At 47.8% G+C, this 15,480-nt stretch overlaps 1 protein-coding gene across 1 annotated transcript; it reads left to right on the top strand.

Moving 5' to 3' along the window:
• The first annotated feature begins 515 nt into the window (after window positions 1-515).
• LOC138663130 (E3 ubiquitin/ISG15 ligase TRIM25-like) lies at window positions 516-3,062 on the top strand. Its single transcript, XM_069749266.1, has one exon. It carries the CDS (start codon window positions 521-523, stop codon window positions 2,246-2,248), a length of 1,728 nt encoding a protein of 575 aa, XP_069605367.1. The 5' UTR covers window positions 516-520; the 3' UTR covers window positions 2,249-3,062.
• The last annotated feature ends 12,418 nt before the right edge of the window (window positions 3,063-15,480 follow it).

Here is a 15,480-nt window from a genome sequence, read left to right as displayed (position 1 = left end):
GTCTTTCCTGTACACGTATTAGCAGTTGAATAGGTACGTATAGTACTCTTAATAATACTAGACACATAAGCAAAGGAGCTACAGAGGTAGCATATAAAGGTGTCAAGGCCCTTCTGCCACATAAGAAGATCCAGTATTTTTAATGTCACCTGAAGATTGAAGTGACTTGGGTGAGATTTTGCATTGTGGCCTGACAGATGAGCCTCAAACCATAAGGTAAATATTCCATGATTCTGTTCTGCTCTTTCCCCCTCAGAAAATGAAGTCACTTGCAAGCCTACAATCAACAACCTTTCGTAACCCACTAGCACCTTATGTGCTGACTTTTGTAATTTCGTGAACAGCGTTGGAGGATTGAACTTTTTCCTATTGACAGGAACAGTATATCTCGCATACCTTGTCTATCAAGACTAATATAACTCTTTGGATTTACAAGGCTTGGTAAGAGCAAAGTTCAGAACTGTGCCTAAACTCCCTGATATAACCAGGAACGCCCTCATTCATTCCACCTTCTAGAACGATGGAAGCCGTAGATCTGAAGGATGAGCTGACCTGCTTCATCTGTAAGTCCATTTTTAAGGACCCTGTCTCGCTGAGATGTGGACACAACTTCTGTCGTGAGTGTGTCGATCGTCTGCTGGGGGAACAGGACTCCACTCGGATCTATAAATGCCCTCACTGCAATGAAAAATTTAGTGAGAGGCCATCGCCACAGGGGAACGTCACTCTCAGCAGCATAGCAGAACGTTTGTTGTCTACCAATCAAGAGCAGAAAGAGGTGGAAGAGATGATCATCTGCGATTACTGCTTTCATTCGTCTGTGGCTGCCATTAAGTCCTGCCTACTGTGCGAAGTGTCTCTATGTGAGAATCACCTAAGAGTCCACAGCAAGGCCCCAGAGCACATCTTATGCAATCCCACCTCATCCCCAAAGATCAAAAAATGTCCTATTCACAACGAAATCTTTAAGTATTACTGCTCCAAGGACAACGACTGCATTTGCGTGTCTTGCTCACTAGTCGGAAATCACAAAAGGCATGAGTTGGAGCTCCTACCTGATGCTGCATATAACATGAAGACAGAGCTACAAGATATCCAGGAGAACCTCGCTAAAATGAAAAATGAGGCTGAGGACAAACTCAAGATCCTACAAGACCGCAAGACAAAACTTCCAGAGAGAGCTGCTGAAATAAAAAAGAGACAAACGGACATCATACAAAACATTCGAAATCAGCTCGACCTGCTACAAATCCAAGTTCTAAGTGAGACCTCGCATCAAGAAGAGAAAGCGTCATTATCACTCTCTGATAAGATCCACCAACTAGAAGAAGACAGGAATTACCTGTCCACTGAAATGAGCAATATCAAGGAGATTTGCGATATCACTGATCCATTAACAGTCTTACAAGAAGGTGCCTCCTATCTTCAGACTGAAGATACAAAAGATGAGGAAAGTACCAATACAGATATCCATTCAGTTGCAAACTTGGCACCTTCCCCTACCAGAAAAGTACATTCTAGGTCACGCCGAACCAACAATGGGTCTCATGAAAAAAACTATAACCCCAAGATGGTCCTGTTAGGCCATGGCTTCAAGTTAACCACATCAGCCCACTATCCAGATATCCATTCAGTTGGAAACTTTGAGGAAGGTCTGATCTGTGAGATGTTACACACTACGCTATCGGATATAGTGAGGAGTATAAATAATGACCTTTACTGCCATGAGACTACTGGTTTGACACTGGACGCGCAAACGTCTTCTAATAATGTTTCCTTATCAGGTGACTTCAAATCGGCCTCCAGAACTGAGAACAATCAAAATCTTTATGAGCACCCTAAGAGATTTACCACCCATCCCCAGGTGTTAAGCACCATGAGTTTTTCAGGTCGGGAATACTGGGAGGTGAAAACCAGTGGGACAAATTACTGGATGATAGGGATGTGTTATCCCAGTATGGAGAGAAATGGGCCAAAGTCCTTTGTGGGGGCTAACCGCAAATCATGGGCTTTAAAGAGAGAATACAATCGGTATTCCGTGAGTCATGGTGGAAAAGTCGTCTTCTTGACAAAACAGAGTTCTGCCGAAAGAATCAGAATTTACCTGGATTATGAGGCCGGACGTTTATCGTTCTATGAGCTTTGTCACCCATTACAACATCTACACACCTTCAAGACCACCTTTACTGAGCCCCTCCATGTTGTCTTCTGTGTGTGGAACCAATCCTGGTTAAGACTCCGGAGCTAGAGTAAACCTCATCATGACAGGAGAGCTACTACAAAATTCACAGTAATTATCGAAACCCCCAAATTATCCTCCTTTCTCGGGTTGGAAAATATTTAATTCAGCGATTGACCGAACGAAGAGGGACTTGATAGAAGAGGGAGACTCATGGACTTAAAGCGGTGGTCTCAGTTACGAATCTGGAGGTGAGCGGTGACGATGTTGTTACATCATGAAAAGGACGGGTTCATAAAGGTAAATTGGAGGTCATGCGTGAACCTTGTCAAGTATAAAGATACAGCGGCCACCTCAGATGGCTGGAGTGGTGCTGGACAATCCTCTTTGAGGGGATCTCCAGAATTAAGCCTTGGTTCACACCTGTTCACAGGTTCTATGCAATCTTGGAACTGAGCTCCTGGATTTGAAGTTGACTTCACATCCAATCGACCCATGTACAGCCGAAAGAAGCCAAAGTTCTCTACTGTTCCTCTAAGCTCAACCTTTTTATCATTAAGGTTTTTTTTTAGATTTTCTGGATTTATAATTTTATAGCACTGTATGGTTTGTTTGTTTTTTAGTAATAGGAGTTTTTGTGATCCACAACTCCGTACTTCCAGACTAGATATAGAGTACTATGATAAAATGTTGGTGGGCTACAGCCACCAATGGATGGGCAACACCGTTAACATTGAGTTCCCTGTTGAAATATGTGCAGCAAGCTCTAAATCTCCATCCTGAGGTTGCTACAGGAATATCGCAGGGGATTTGGAATTATGTTTCAGAAAACTAAACTTTGCAAATGAATAAAAATGATTCTGTCTACAGTATCGTGCAAGACAAGTAGAATTTATTATAATAGTATATTGAGAATTCCAGCATCTAGAACCAAATAAATGGTACTGTGCAGTGTATAAAGGACAAGAGGAGTGGTACTGTGCAGTGTATATATACAGGACAGGTGAAGTGGTACTGTGCAGTGTATATATACAGGACAGGAGGAGTGGTACTGTGCAGTGTATATATACAGGACAGGAGGAGTGGTACTGTGCAGTGTATATATACAGGACAGGAGGAGTGGTACTGTGCAGTGTATATATACAGGACAGGAGGAGTGGTACTGTGCAGTGTGTATATACAGAACAGGAGGAATGGTACTGTGCAGTGTATATATACGGGAGAGGAGGAGAGGTACTGTGCAGTGTATATATACAGGACAGGTGGAGTGGTACTGTGCAGTGTATATACAGGAGGAGTGGTACTGTGCAGTGTATACAGGACGGGGAGTGGTACTGTGCAGTGTATATATACATGACAGGAGGAGTGGTACTGTGCAGTGTATATATACAGGACAGGAGGAGGGGTACTGTGCAGTGTATATATACAGGACAGGAGGAGCGGTACAGTGCAGTGTATATATACAGGACAGGAGGATTGGTACTGTGCAGTGTATATATACAGGACAGGAGGAGCGGTACTGTGCAGTGTATATATACAGGACAGGAGGAGTGGTACTGTGCAGTGTATATATACAGGACAGGAGGAGCGGTACTGTGCAGTGTATATATACAGGACAGGAGGAGCGGTACTGTGCAGTGTATATATACAGGACAGGAGGAGGGGTAATGTGCAGTGTATATATATATATATATAGAGGACAGGAGGAGTGGTACTGTGAAGTGTATATATACAGGACAGGAGGAGCGGTACTGTGCAGTGTATATATACAGGACAGGAGTAGTGGTACTGTGCAGTATATATATACAGGACAGGTGGAGTAGTACTGTGCAGTGTATATATACAGGACAGGAGTAGTGGTACTGTGCAGTATATATATACAGGACAGGTGGAGTAGTACTGTGCAGTGTATATATACAGGACAGGAGGAGTGGTACTGTGTAGTGTATATATACAGGACAGGAGGAGCGGTACTGTGCAGTGTATATATACAGAACGGGGAGTGGTACTGTGCAGTGTGTATATACAGGAGGAGTGGTACTGTGCAGTGTATATATACAGGAGGAGTGGTACTGTGCAGTGTATATATACAGGACAGGAGGAGAGGTACTGTGCAATGTATATATACAGGAGGAGTGGTACTGTGCAGTGTATATATACAGGAGGAGTGGTACTGTGCAGTGTATATATACAGGACAGGAGGAGTGGTACTGTGCAGTGTATATATACAGGACAGGAGGAGTGGTACTGTGCAGTGCATATATACAGGACAGGAGGAGCGGTACTGTGCAGTGTATATATACAGGACAGGAGGAGCGGTACTGTGCAGTGTATATATACAGGACAGGAGGAGCGGTACTGTGCAGTGTATATATACAGGACAGGAGGAGTGGTACTGTGCAGTGTATATATACAGGAGGAGTGGTACTGTGCAGTGTATATATACAGGGCAGGAGGAGTGGTACTGTGCAGTGTATATATACAGGACAGGAGGAGTGGTACTGTGCAGTGTATATATACAGGAGGAGTGGTACTGTGCAGTGTATATATACAGGAGAGGAGGAGCGGTACTGTGCAGTGTATATATACAGGACAGGAGTAGTGGTACTGTGCAGTGTATATATACAGGAGAGGAGGAGCGGTACTGTGCAGTGTATATATACAGGACAGGAGGAGTGGTACTGTGCAGTGTATATATACAGGAGAGGAGGAGTGGTGCTGTGCAGTGTATATATACAGGACAGGAGGAGTGGTACTGTGCAGTGTATATATACAGGACAGGAGGAGTGGTACTGTGCAGTGTATATATACAGGAGAGGAGGAGCGGTACTGTGCAGTGTATATATACAGGACAGGAGGAGCGGTACTGTGCAGTGTATATATACAGGAGAGGAGGAGTGGTGCTGTGCAGTGTATATATACAGGACAGGAGGAGTGGTACTGTGCAGTGTATATATACAGGACAGGAGGAGTGGTACTGTGCAGTGTATTGTGGTGCACTAAAAGGTGTAGTGCTGGACGGAAGATATGTTTCTCCCAGCAGGATAAGTTTTGGCATGTTATTTCCCTAAGGTTGAGGACCTGCAGTGATGTCACGATCATGTGATCAGCCCATGTGATGGATACCTCACCTGTGGGTGTAGCCATACCTCCCAACTTTTGAAGCTGGGAAAGAGGGACAAAGTTAGCGGCACGCGTTGCGCGCCGCAGCAAATTTTAGGCCACGCCTCTGACCACACCCATTCACTAGTCACACCCACATCCATGTCTCAACCACACCCATTTAGCACTGCTGATCACACTGTTCATAAAGAATAATTATAAATAAAAAAATATGGCCACAGTGCTCCATACTGTATAATGGCCACACATGATGCTCAATACTGTATAATGGCAACACATGATGCTTCATACTGTATAATGGCCACACATGATGCTCAATACTGTATAATGGCCACACATGATGCTTCATACTGTATAATGGCCGCACATGATGCTCCATACTGTATAATGGCCACACATGATGCTCCATACTGTATAATGGCCACACATGATGCTCCATACTGTATAATGGCCGCACATGATGCTCAATACTGTATAACGACCCCACATGATGCTCAATACTGTATAACGGCCACACATAATGCTCCATACTGTATAATTGCCGCACATGATGCTCAATACTGTATAATGACCCCACATGATGCTCAATACTGTATAATGGCCCCACATGATGCTCCATACTGTATAACGGCCACACATGATGCTCCATACTGTATAATAGCCACACATGATGCTCCATACTGTATAACGGCCACACATGATGCTCCATACTGTATAATAGCCACACATGATGCTCCATACTGTATAATGGCCACACATGATGCTCCATACTGTATAATGGCCCCACATGATGCTCCATACTGTATAACGGCCACAAATGATGCTACATACTGTATAACGGCCACACATGATGCTACATACTGTATAACGGCCACACATGATGCTACATACTGTATAACGGCCACACATGATGCTCCATACTGTATAATAGCCACACATGATGCTCCATACTGTATAACGGCCACACATGATGCTCCATACTGTATAACGGCCACACATGATGCTCCATACTGTATAACAGCCACACATGATGCTCCATACTGTATAATAGCCACACATGATGCTCCATACTGTATAATGGCCACACATGATGCTCCATACTGTATAATGGCCCCACATGATGCGCAATACTGTATAATGGCCCCACATGATGCTCCATACTGTATAATGGCCACACATGATGCTCCATACTGTATAATGGCCCCACATGATGCGCAATACTGTATAATGGCCCCACATGATGCTCCATACTGTATAATGGCCCCACATGATGCTCCATACTGTATAATGGCCCATGATGCTCCATACTGTATAATGGCCCCACATGATGCTCTATACTGTATAATGGCCCCACATGATGCTCCATACTGTATAATGACCGCACATAATGCTCCATACTGTATAATGGCCCCACATGATGCTCAATACTGTATAATGGCCACACATGATGCTCCATACTGTATAATGGCCACACATGATGCTCCATACTGCATAATGATCGCACATGATGCTCCATACTGTATATTGGCCGCACATGATACTTCGTACCGTATAATGGCCACACATAGCTACTCCTACACACGCGGCTGCGCTCCGTACACTTTGCATACACGGCTCCGCTCCATACACACGGCTCCACTCCATACATCTCAAACACACACGGCTCCGTTCCGTTCACCTCGTACACATTAAGCTCCGCTCCATACACCTCATACACACACGGCTCCGCTCCATACACCTCATTCACATACGGCTCCGCTCCATATATCTCGTACACACGGCACTATGTACACCTCATACACACACCGCTCCGCTCCATACACATTGCAGAAGCTGCTCCGCTCCGTATACCTTGCACACACACGGCTCCGCTGCGTACACCTCATACACATACGGCTCCTCTCCATACATCTCGTACACACACGGCTCCGCTCTATACACATTGCACACACTGCTCCGCTCCGTATACCTTGCACACACATGGCTCTGCTCCGCACACCTCGTACACACGTGGCTCTGCTCTGTACACCTCGTACACACGTGGCTCCACTCCATACACCTTTCACACTCTGCTCTCATCTGAACACCTCTTACACATGACTCCGCTCCGTACACCTTGTACACACGCGGCTGTGCTCCGTACACCTCGTACACACGACTCCGCTCCGTACACCTTTCACATGCTGCTCCGCTCCGTACACCTTGTACACACGCGGCTGTGCTCCGTACACCTCGTACACATGGCTCCGTACACCTCTTACACACGACTCCGCTCCGTACACCTTTCACACGCTGCTCCGCTCCGCACACCTCGTACACATGCGGCTGTGCTCCGTACACCTCGTACACACGCGGCTGTGCTCCGTACACCTCGTAACACACGCGGCTGTGCTCCGTACACCTCGTACACACGACTCCGCTCCGTACACCTTTCACACGCGGCTGTGCTCCGTACAGCTCATACACATGGCTCCGTACACCTCGTACACACGACTCCGCTCCGTACACCTTTCACACGCTGCTCCGCACACCTCGTACACATGCGGCTGTGCTCCGTACACCTCCTACACGCAGCTGTGCTCCGTACACCTCCTACACACGCGGCTGTGCTCCGTAAACCTTTCACACGCTGCTCCGCTCCGTACACCTCGCACACACGCGGCTGCGATCCGTACACCTCGTACACACGCGGCTGTGCTCCGTACACCTCGTACACACGCGGCTGTGCTCTGTACACCCCTTACACGGCTCCGCTCCATACACCTTTCACACGCTGCTCCGCTCCGTACACTTCGCACACACACGGCTGCGCTCCGTACACCTCGTACACACGCGGCTGTGCTCCGTACACCTCGTACACACGACTCCGCTCCGTACACCTTTCACATGCTGCTCCGCTCCGTACACCTTGTACACACGCGGCTGTGCTCCATACACCTCGTACACATGGCTCCGTACACCTCTTACACACGACTCCGCTCCGTACACCTTTCACACGCTGCTCCGCTCCGCACACCTCGTACACACGCAGCTGTGCTCCGTACACCTCGTACACACGCGGCTGTGCTCCGTACACCTCGTACACACGCGGCTGTGCTCTGTACACCCCTTACACGGCTCCGCTCCATACACCTTTTACACGCTGCTCCGCTCCGTACACCTCGCACACACACGGCTGCGCTCCGTACACCTCGTACACACGCGGCTGTGCTCCGTACACCTCGTACACACGACTCCGCTCCGTACACCTTTCACATGCTGCTCCGCTCCGTACACCTTGTACACACGCGGCTGTGCTCCATACACCTCGTACACATGGCTCCGTACACCTCTTACACACGACTCCGCTCCGTACACCTTTCACACGCTGCTCCGCTCCGCACACCTCGTACACACGCAGCTGTGCTCCGTACACCTCGTACACACGCGGCTGTGCTCCGTACACCTCGTACACACGCGGCTGTGCTCTGTACACCCCTTACACACACGGCTCCGCTCCATACACCTCTTACACACACGGCTCCGCTCCGTACACCTTTCACATGCTGCTCTGCTCCGTACACCTCGTACACACGCGGCTCCGCTCCGTACACCTCATGCACACGGCTCCGTACACCTCGTACACACGCGGCTGCGCTCCGTACACCTCATGCACACGGCTCCGTACACCTCGTACACACGCGGCTGCGCTCCGTACACCTCATGCACACGGCTCCGTACACCTCGTACACACGCGGCTGCGCTCCGTACACCTCATGCACACGGCTCCGTACACCTCGTACACATGGCTCCGTACACCTCGTACACACTCGGCTGCGCTCCGTACACCTCATGCACACGGCTCCGTACACCTCATGCACACGGCTCAGCTCCATACACCTCGTACACACACGGCTCTGCTACATCCACCCTGTAAACACCTCCTGACCTCACACATACACTGCCTTACCCTCCTCCGGCGCCATGGCAACCAGCAAAGTCTTGTACACGGAGGTCCTCCTCCCGAATCCGATCATGTGACCCCTGACTCCTCCCATCCTGTGACCTCATCACAGGTCCTGTGCACAGAGCAGCCATTATGTGCTACTGTGCTGGCCGGGTGCAGGGAGCTCTCAGCTGACCGACCGGGTGATTCACATACCTCCCAACCAGTGCGGGACAATTAATGTCCCGCCCGGGATCGCGGGACTGACTGTCAAAATCAGGACAGTCCCGCTGGATCCGGGACGGTTGGGAGGTATGGGTGTAGCTGTAGACTATGTAATGGAGTTTCTTTTGTTTGGCACATGTTATTCTGGGGATGGAACTAGGCTGGAAGGAGCCTGAACTGTCTTCTCTCTCACACATGTCACAAAGGTTGGTGACACGACTGTTAGCAGCCCTGGGAATGGCACCTGGCGGAGGCCGCTGACCTGGCAGCCGCTTAGTTAAGCCCGTCCCGTATAAGGGTGAGTCTGAGGCCAGTGGTTCTCCAAGCTGGAGTATGTTTGGTTTCTCTCTTACTTTTTGTCACGGACTGTTTAAAGTGCCAATAAACCACTGAAGTTTGGACTGCAAGCCTATGTGTTGCCTCATTATTGCGGCCCTGCCATTGCTCACCTGAGCTAATCCCTACAGTATATATACAGGAGTGGTACTGTTCAGTGTATATATACAGGACAGGAGGAGTGGTACTGTGCAGTGTATATATACAGGACAGGAGGAGTGGTACTGTGCAGTGTATAAAGGACAAGAGGAGCGGTACTGTGCAGTGTATAAAGGACAAGAGGAGCGGTACTGTGCAGTGTATATATACAGGACAGGAGGAGTGGTACTGTGCAGTGTATATATACAGGACAGGAGGAGTGGTACTGTCCAGTGTATATATACGGGACAGGAGGAGTGGTACTGTGCAGTGTGTATATACAGGACAGGAGGAGTGGTACTGTCCAGTGTATATATACAGGACAGGAGGAGTGGTACTGTGCAGTGTATAAAGGACAAGAGGAGCGGTACTGTGCAGTGTATAAAGGACAAGAGGAGCGGTACTGTGCAGTGTATATATACAGGACAGGAGGAGTGGTACTGTGCAGTGTATATATACAGGACAGGAGGAGTGGTACTGTCCAGTGTATATATACAGGACAGGAGGAGTGGTACTGTGCAGTGTGTATATACAGGACAGGAGGAGTGGTACTGTCCAGTGTATATATACGGGACAGGAGGAGTGGTACTGTGCAGTGTATAAAGGACAAGAGGAGCGGTACTGTGCAGTGTATATATACAGGAGGAGGGTACTGTGCAGTGTATATATACAGGACAGGAGGAGTGGTACTGTGCACTGTGTATATATACAGGATAGGAGGAGTGGTGCTGTGCAGTGTATATATACAGGACAGGAGGAGTGGTATTGTGCAGTGTATATATACAGGACAGAAGGAGTGGTACTGTGCAGTGTATATATACAGGACAGGAGGAGGGGTACTGTGCAGTGTATATATACAGGACAGGAGGAGTGGTACTGTGCAGTGTATATATACAGGACAGGAGGAGTGGTACTGTGCAGTGTATATATACAGGACAGGAGGAGTGGTACTGTGCAGTGTATATATACAGGACAGGAGGAGCTGTACTGTGCAGTGTATATATACAGGACAGGAGGAGTGGTACTGTGCAGTGTATATATACAGGAGGAGTGGTACTGTGCAGTGTATATATACAGGACAGGAGGAGCGGTACTGTGCACTGTGTATATATACAGGACAGAAGGAGTGGTACTGTGCACTGTGTATATATACAGGATAGGAGGAGTGGTGCTGTGCAGTGTATATATACAGGACAGGAGGAGTGGTACTGTGCAGTGTATATATACAGGACAGAAGGAGTGGTACTGTGCAGTGTATATATACAGGACAGGAGGAGGGGTACTGTGCAGTGTATATATACAGGACAGGAGGAGTGGTACTGTGCAGTGTATATATACAGGACAGGAGGAGTGGTACTGTGCAGTGTATATATACAGGACAGGAGGAGCTGTACTGTGCAGTGTATATATACAGGACAGGAGGAGTGGTACTGTGCAGTGTATATATACAGGAGGAGTGGTACTGTGCAGTGTATATATACAGGAGGAGTGGTACTGTGCAGTGTATATATACAGGACAGGAGGAGCGGTACTGTGCAGTGTATATATACAGGACAGGAGGAGTGGTACTGTGCACTGTGTATATATACAGGACAGGAGGAGTGGTACTGTGCAGTGTATATATACAGGAGGAGTGGTACTGTGCAGTGTATATATACAGGACAGGAGGAGCGGTACTGTGCAGTGTATATATACAGGACAGGAGGAGCGGTACTGTGCAGTGTATATATACAGGACAGGAGGAGGGGTACTGTGCAGTGTATATACAGGAGGAGTGGTACTGTGCAGTGTATACAGGCCAGGGGGAGTGGTACTGTGCAGTGTATATATACAGGACAGGAGGAGTGGTACTGTGCAGTGTATATATACAGGACAGGAGGAGGGGTACTGTGCAGTGTATATATACAGGACAGGAGGAGTGGTACTGTGCAGTGTATATATACAGGACAGGAGGATTGGTACTGTGCAGTGTATATATACAGGACAGGAGGAGTGGTACGGTGCAGTGTATATATACAGGACAGGAGGAGCGGTACTGTGCAGTGTATATATACAGGACAGGAGGAGTGGTACTGTGCAGTGTATATATAGAGGACAGGAGGAGTGGTACTGTGCAGTGTGTATATACAGGACAGGAGGATTGGTACTGTGCAGTGTATACAGGCCAGGGGGAGTGGTACTGTGCAGTGTATATATACAGGACAGGAGGAGTGGTACTGTGCAGTGTATATATACAGGACAGGAGGAGGGGTACTGTGCAGTGTATATATACAGGACAGGAGGAGTGGTACTGTGCAGTGTATATATACAGGACAGGAGGATTGGTACTGTGCAGTGTATATATACAGGACAGGAGGAGTGGTACTGTGCAGTGTATATATACAGGACAGGAGGAGTGGTACTGTGCAGTGTATATATACAGGACAGGAGGAGTGGTACTGTGCAGTGTATATATACAGGACAGGAGGAGTGGTACTGTGCAGTGTGTATATACAGGACAGGAGGATTGGTACTGTGCAGTGTATACAGGCCAGGGGGAGTGGTACTGTGCAGTGTATATATACAGGACAGGAGGAGTGGTACTGTGCAGTGTATACAGGCCAGGGGGAGTGGTACTGTGCAGTGTATATATACAGGACAGGAGGAGTGGTACTGTGCACTGTGTATATACAGGACAGGAGGATTGGTACTGTGCAGTGTATACAGGCCAGGGGGAGTGGTACTGTGCAGTGTATATATACAGGACAGGAGGATTGGTACTGTGCAGTGTATATATACAGGACAGGAGGAGTGGTACTGTGCAGTGTATATATACAGGACAGGAGGAGTGGTACTGTGCAGTGTATATATACAGGACAGGAGGAGTGGTACTGTGCAGTGTATATATACAGGACAGGAGGAGTGGTACTGTGCAGTGTATATATACAGGACAGGAGGAGTGGTACTGTGCAGTGTATATATAGAGGACAGGAGGAGTGGTACTGTGCAGTGTATATATACAGGACAGGAAGAGTGGTACTGTGCAGTGTATACAGGCCAGGGGGAGTGGTACTGTGCAGTGTATATATACAGGACAGGAGGAGTGGTACTGTGCAGTGTATATATACAGGACAGGAGGAGTGGTACTGTGCAGTGTATATATACAGGACAGGAGGAGTGGTACTGTGCAGTGTATATATAGAGGACAGGAGGAGTGGTACTGTGCAGTGTATATATACAGGACAGGAAGAGTGGTACTGTGCAGTGTATACAGGCCAGGGGGAGTGGTACTGTGCAGTGTATATATACAGGACAGGAGGAGTGGTACTGTGCAGTGTATATATACAGGACAGGAGGAGTGGTACTGTGCAGTGTATATATACAGGACAGGAGGAGGGGTACTGTGCAGTGTATATATACAGGACAGGAGGAGTGGTACAGTGCAGTGTATATATACAGGACAGGAGGATTGGTACTGTGCAGTGTATATATACAGGACAGGAGGAGCGGTACTGTGCAGTGTATATATACAGGACAGGAGGAGTGGTACTGTGCAGTGTATATACAGGACAGGAGGAGTGGTACTGTGCAGTGTATATATACAGGACAGGAGGAGTGGTACTGTGCAGTGTATATATACAGGACAGGAGGAGCGGTACTGTGCAGTGTATATATACAGGACAGGAGGAGTGGTACTGTGCAGTGTATATATACAGGACAGGAGGAGTGGTACTGTGCACTGTGTATATACAGGACAGGAGGAGTGGTACTGTGCAGTGTATATATACAGGACAGGAGGAGTGGTACTGTGCAGTGTATATATACAGGACAGGAGGAGTGGTGCTGTGCAGTGTATATATACAGTCTATAAAGGCACAGATGATTGGCCTTGGGGAGACCAAAACATCCAACACCGCGGAGACACCATCACGTGTTTCTCAACGCAGTGATTCCAGAACACTGCCCACATCCCTTATGGGAAATATGCAGATGCATGTAAAGAAGCTGCGGAGACACCATCACGTGTTTCTCGACGCAAGCAGTGAATAGCCAGGCCTTTCCCCGGGAAGGAACAACCACGGGAAGGGCAGCATCCTATGAAAGAAAGCCACCTATGCCAAGCATGGTATCCATCCACAGACAGCTGTTTCGGGGTTTTTGCCCCTGTCTGTGGATGGATACCATGCTTGGCATAGGTGGCTTTCCTTCGTAGGATGCTGCCCTTCCCGTGTTTGTTCCTTCCCGGGGAAAGGCCTGGCTATTCACTGCTTGCGTCGAGAAACACGTGATGGTGTCTCCGCAGCTTCTTTACATGCATGTGTATATATACAGGACAGGAGGAGTTGTGCTGTGCAGTGTATATATACAGGACAGGAGGAGTGGTACTGTGCAGTGTATATATACAGGAGGAGTGGTACTGTGCAGTGTGTATATATATACAGGACAGGAGGATTGGTACTGTGCAGTGTGTATATATATATATATACAGGACAGGAGGATTGATACTGTGCAGTGTATATATACAGGACAGGAGGAGTGGTACTGTGCACTGTGTATATACAGGACAGGAGGAGTGGTACTGTGCACTGTGTATATACAGGACAGGAGGAGTGGTACTGTGCAGTGTATATATACAGGACAGGAGGAGTGGTACTGTGCAGTGTATATATACAGGGCAGGAGGAGTGGTACTGTGCAGTGTATATATACAGGAGGAGTGGTACGGTGCAGTGTATATATACAGGACAGGAGGAGTGGTACTGTGCAGTGTATATATACAGGACAGGAGGAGTGGTACTGTGCAGGGTATATATACAGGACAGGAGGAGTGGTACTGTGCAGTGTATATATACAGGACAGGAGGAGTGGTACTGTGCAGTGTATATATACAGGAGGAGTGGTACGGTGCAGTGTATATATACCGGACAGGAGGAGTGGTACTGTGCAGTGTATATATACAGGACAGGAGGAGTGGTACTGTGCAGTGTATATATACAGGACAGGAGGAGTGGTACTGTGCAGTGTATATATACAGGAGGAGTGGTACTGTGCAGTGTATATATACAGGACAGGAGGAGTGGTACTGTGCAGTGTATATATACAGGACAGGAGGAGTGGTACTGTGCAGTGTATATATACAGGACAGGAGGAGTGGTACTGTGCAGTGTATATATACAGGACAGGAGGAGTGGTACTGTGCAGTGTATATATACAGGACAGGAGGAGTGGTACTGTGCAGTGTATATATACAGGAGGAGTGGTACTGTGCAGTGTATATATACAGGACAGGAGGAGTGGTACTGTGCAGTGTGTATATACAGGACAGGAGGAGTGGTACTGTGCAGTGTATATATACAGGACAGGAGGAGTGGTACTGTGCAGTGTATATATACAGGACAGGAGGAGTGGTGCTGTGCAGTGTATATATACAGGACAGGAGGAGTGGTACTGTGCAGTGTATATATACAGGACAGGAGGAGTGGTACTGTGCACTGTGTATATACAGGACAGGAGGAGTGGTACTGTGCAGTGTATATACAGGACAGGAGGAGTGGTACTGTGCAGTGTATATATAC

Source organism: Ranitomeya imitator, chromosome 2 (assembly GCF_032444005.1).
Source record: "Ranitomeya imitator isolate aRanImi1 chromosome 2, aRanImi1.pri, whole genome shotgun sequence".
Lineage (NCBI taxonomy): Eukaryota > Metazoa > Chordata > Amphibia > Anura > Dendrobatidae > Ranitomeya > Ranitomeya imitator.
Note: the sequence above shows the minus strand (reverse complement) of the source record. Positions and strands in the feature narration are given on the sequence as shown.

Excerpts from the sequence above, each read along its gene's own strand:
- LOC138663130 (XM_069749266.1), top strand. The coding sequence starts at position 521 with ATGGAAGCCGTAGATCTGAAGGATGAGCTGACCTGCTTCATCTGTAAG.